Source organism: Colobus angolensis, unplaced genomic scaffold (assembly GCF_000951035.1).
Source record: "Colobus angolensis palliatus isolate OR3802 unplaced genomic scaffold, Cang.pa_1.0 Scaffold237, whole genome shotgun sequence".
Lineage (NCBI taxonomy): Eukaryota > Metazoa > Chordata > Mammalia > Primates > Cercopithecidae > Colobus > Colobus angolensis.
In genome coordinates, this window is record NW_012115566.1 from 2,210,874 (window position 1) to 2,213,263 (window position 2,390).

The following is a 2,390-nucleotide window of genomic DNA, read 5'->3' on the forward strand; positions in this document are numbered from 1 at the left end:
CACTTAAATATAACTAACTTTAAAACCTCAACAAGAGTATCGTGGCCATGTGTGGTGGCTCACTCCTGTAATGCCAACACTAGGTATAAGCGAGAGGATTATTTGAGGCCAGGATATGGAAGCTAGCCTGGGAAACATACGCAGACCTGGTCTTTGGAAAAACAATTAGCGTTGCGTGGTGGAGAGCGCGAGGTTCCAACTAATCGGGAGGCTACAGTGAGCCATGACACTGCACTACGGTCTGCGCCACACCCCATGTCAGTAAGCCCTGGAATACCTGAAAGAAGCTGTGATGAGTGTTTTATTTACTGGTACTGCAGAGCGATTAGTGACCGACAGCTACTTACAGCGACTAGGGAGGGACGCATGCTCCAATAGGGCAAACTCAGCAGGTGCGGAAAAATAGTAAAGAGAATCTGGGCAAACAAGCATCACGGCTCCTCAGGTGATGAAAGTGGGGGGGCCCTGAAAAGGGCCTTTTATTGTTAGAAAATGACGCTCAGCCGCCGAAACCGTAGAGGGTACGACCCTGGCGCTTCAGCGCGTAAACCACATCCATGGCGGTGACCGTCTTGCGCTTGGCGTGCTCCGTGTAGGTCACAGCGTCCCGAATCACATTCTCCAGAAAGACCTTCAGCACCCCGCGGGTCTCCTCGTAGATGAGGCCGGAGATGCGCTTCACGCCGCCGCGGCGAGCAAGGCGCCGGATGGCCGGCTTGGTGATGCCCTGGATATTGTCACGCAGCACCTTGCGGTGGCGCTTAGCGCCGCCTTTGCCAAGACCCTTCCCGCCTTTGCCGCGACCAGACATGATGAGCAAGACGAGTCGCACACAACGCCTTGTGAGGACTCTGGCCTGAGGCAGCGCCTTTATACGACAGTTGGCGGACCGAACTGAGAACCTGAAAGAAGTCGGCGGGAAGTCCCGCCCCGGTGGGGGAGGGGAATCGAAAGGGCCAAACCGAAATAGGGAAAAAAGGCGAGCTTCTTGTTTCCGTGTTCTGAATTTTGTAATGTGCAAAGTATTTTGTTACCACGTTATAAGGCTTTAAAAAATTGCTTTTGAACGCAGAAGATATACATCAACACTGTGGGCAATACAAAAAAGTGACCGGGCTCGGTGGCTCACGTCTGTGATCCCACCGTTTTAGGAGGCCAAGGTGGAAGTGTACCTGGACGTCAGGAGTTCGAGATCAGCGTGAGCAAAATAGTGAGACCGCCCCCCCATCTCTACCAAGAAAACAAATTAAATTAAAACATTAGCCCAGGGTGGTAGCGCTTACATTTTAAGAGACCCTCTTTTTTACATATACATATTAAAAAAAAAAAAACACTACAGTAACAACAGCCAGTAATCCCCATTTTCCCATCACACAAAGAGCTCAACTGCTAGCTAATAAGATATTTTGATGAGCAGATAAATGCACATTTTTTCCTACAATATGTATACAGTATATGGTATTTTACAACTTCGCGCTGTTATTTTAATCAATTTCCCTTATCTAAAGAGTTTACAAAGAGTGATTTTAATGTCTGCTTATTATTTCTCCTCCTGAATTCTCCCTACTAAAGTGTTAACCAATTCCCTAGGAATTTATTAATCAACAGGATTTTAAAAATAATTCATCTTCTCCCTGCTGATTAAGTACCACCTTTAACATTATACATACTGGGAACTATTACCAAAATTCTATTCTGTCTATAATTTAATCAAGATGGTTTGCAAAAGGGAATCTTTGTTTACCACCTTTAACATTATACATACTGGGAACTATTAACAAAATTCTATTCTGTCTATAATTTAATCAAGATGGTTTGCAAAAGGGAATCTTTGTTCACAGTTAAAAGTTTAGAAAATTCACATTAGGAAAATTTTTAAAAGCAGTAATTTATATCTGCTTAATATTCCATCATAGGAATTTTCTAGGTCCACTTTAACAATATGTCTAGTAGTTAGCAAAATGTGCTTTCTAATTTTCTTTTTCCTATTTTAAAGGAGAACTGTACAAAATTTACTTCCTGAGGAAAATGTAGAATTGAAGTGCTTTGTCACAAAGGATGCAGATTTTAAGGTATTTTGATGACTGTTACTACATTTTCCTCCAAAGTTTTATTCCATTCACTTTTGCCAGCAGTAACTGTTCTTGTGTATGTTTACCATCACTGAGTATTATGGTTTTTAAATGCTATGTTACATTCAGAATTTACTTTTGGTTTTGTTGATTGAGTCTTGAGTTAATGAACTAGTTACCCAGCAAGATTTATTGATTTGTTTATAAGTAATAAATTATCATCTTTAATATAAGCTTGTTTAGGCTGGGCGTGGAGGCTCATGCCTGTAATCCCAGCACTTAGAGAGGCCAAGGCAGGCAGATCACTTGAGGTAAGGA

The 2,390-nt window shown here is 42.7% G+C and overlaps 1 protein-coding gene across 1 annotated transcript; it reads right to left on the reverse strand.

Annotated features, from left to right (window-relative positions):
- Positions 1-200: 200 nt before the first annotated feature.
- On the reverse strand, positions 201-822 carry LOC105513883 (histone H4). Its single transcript, XM_011944933.1, has one exon. It carries the CDS (start codon positions 809-811, stop codon positions 500-502), a length of 312 nt encoding a protein of 103 aa, XP_011800323.1. The 5' UTR covers positions 812-822; the 3' UTR covers positions 201-499.
- Positions 823-2,390: the final 1,568 nt, after the last annotated feature.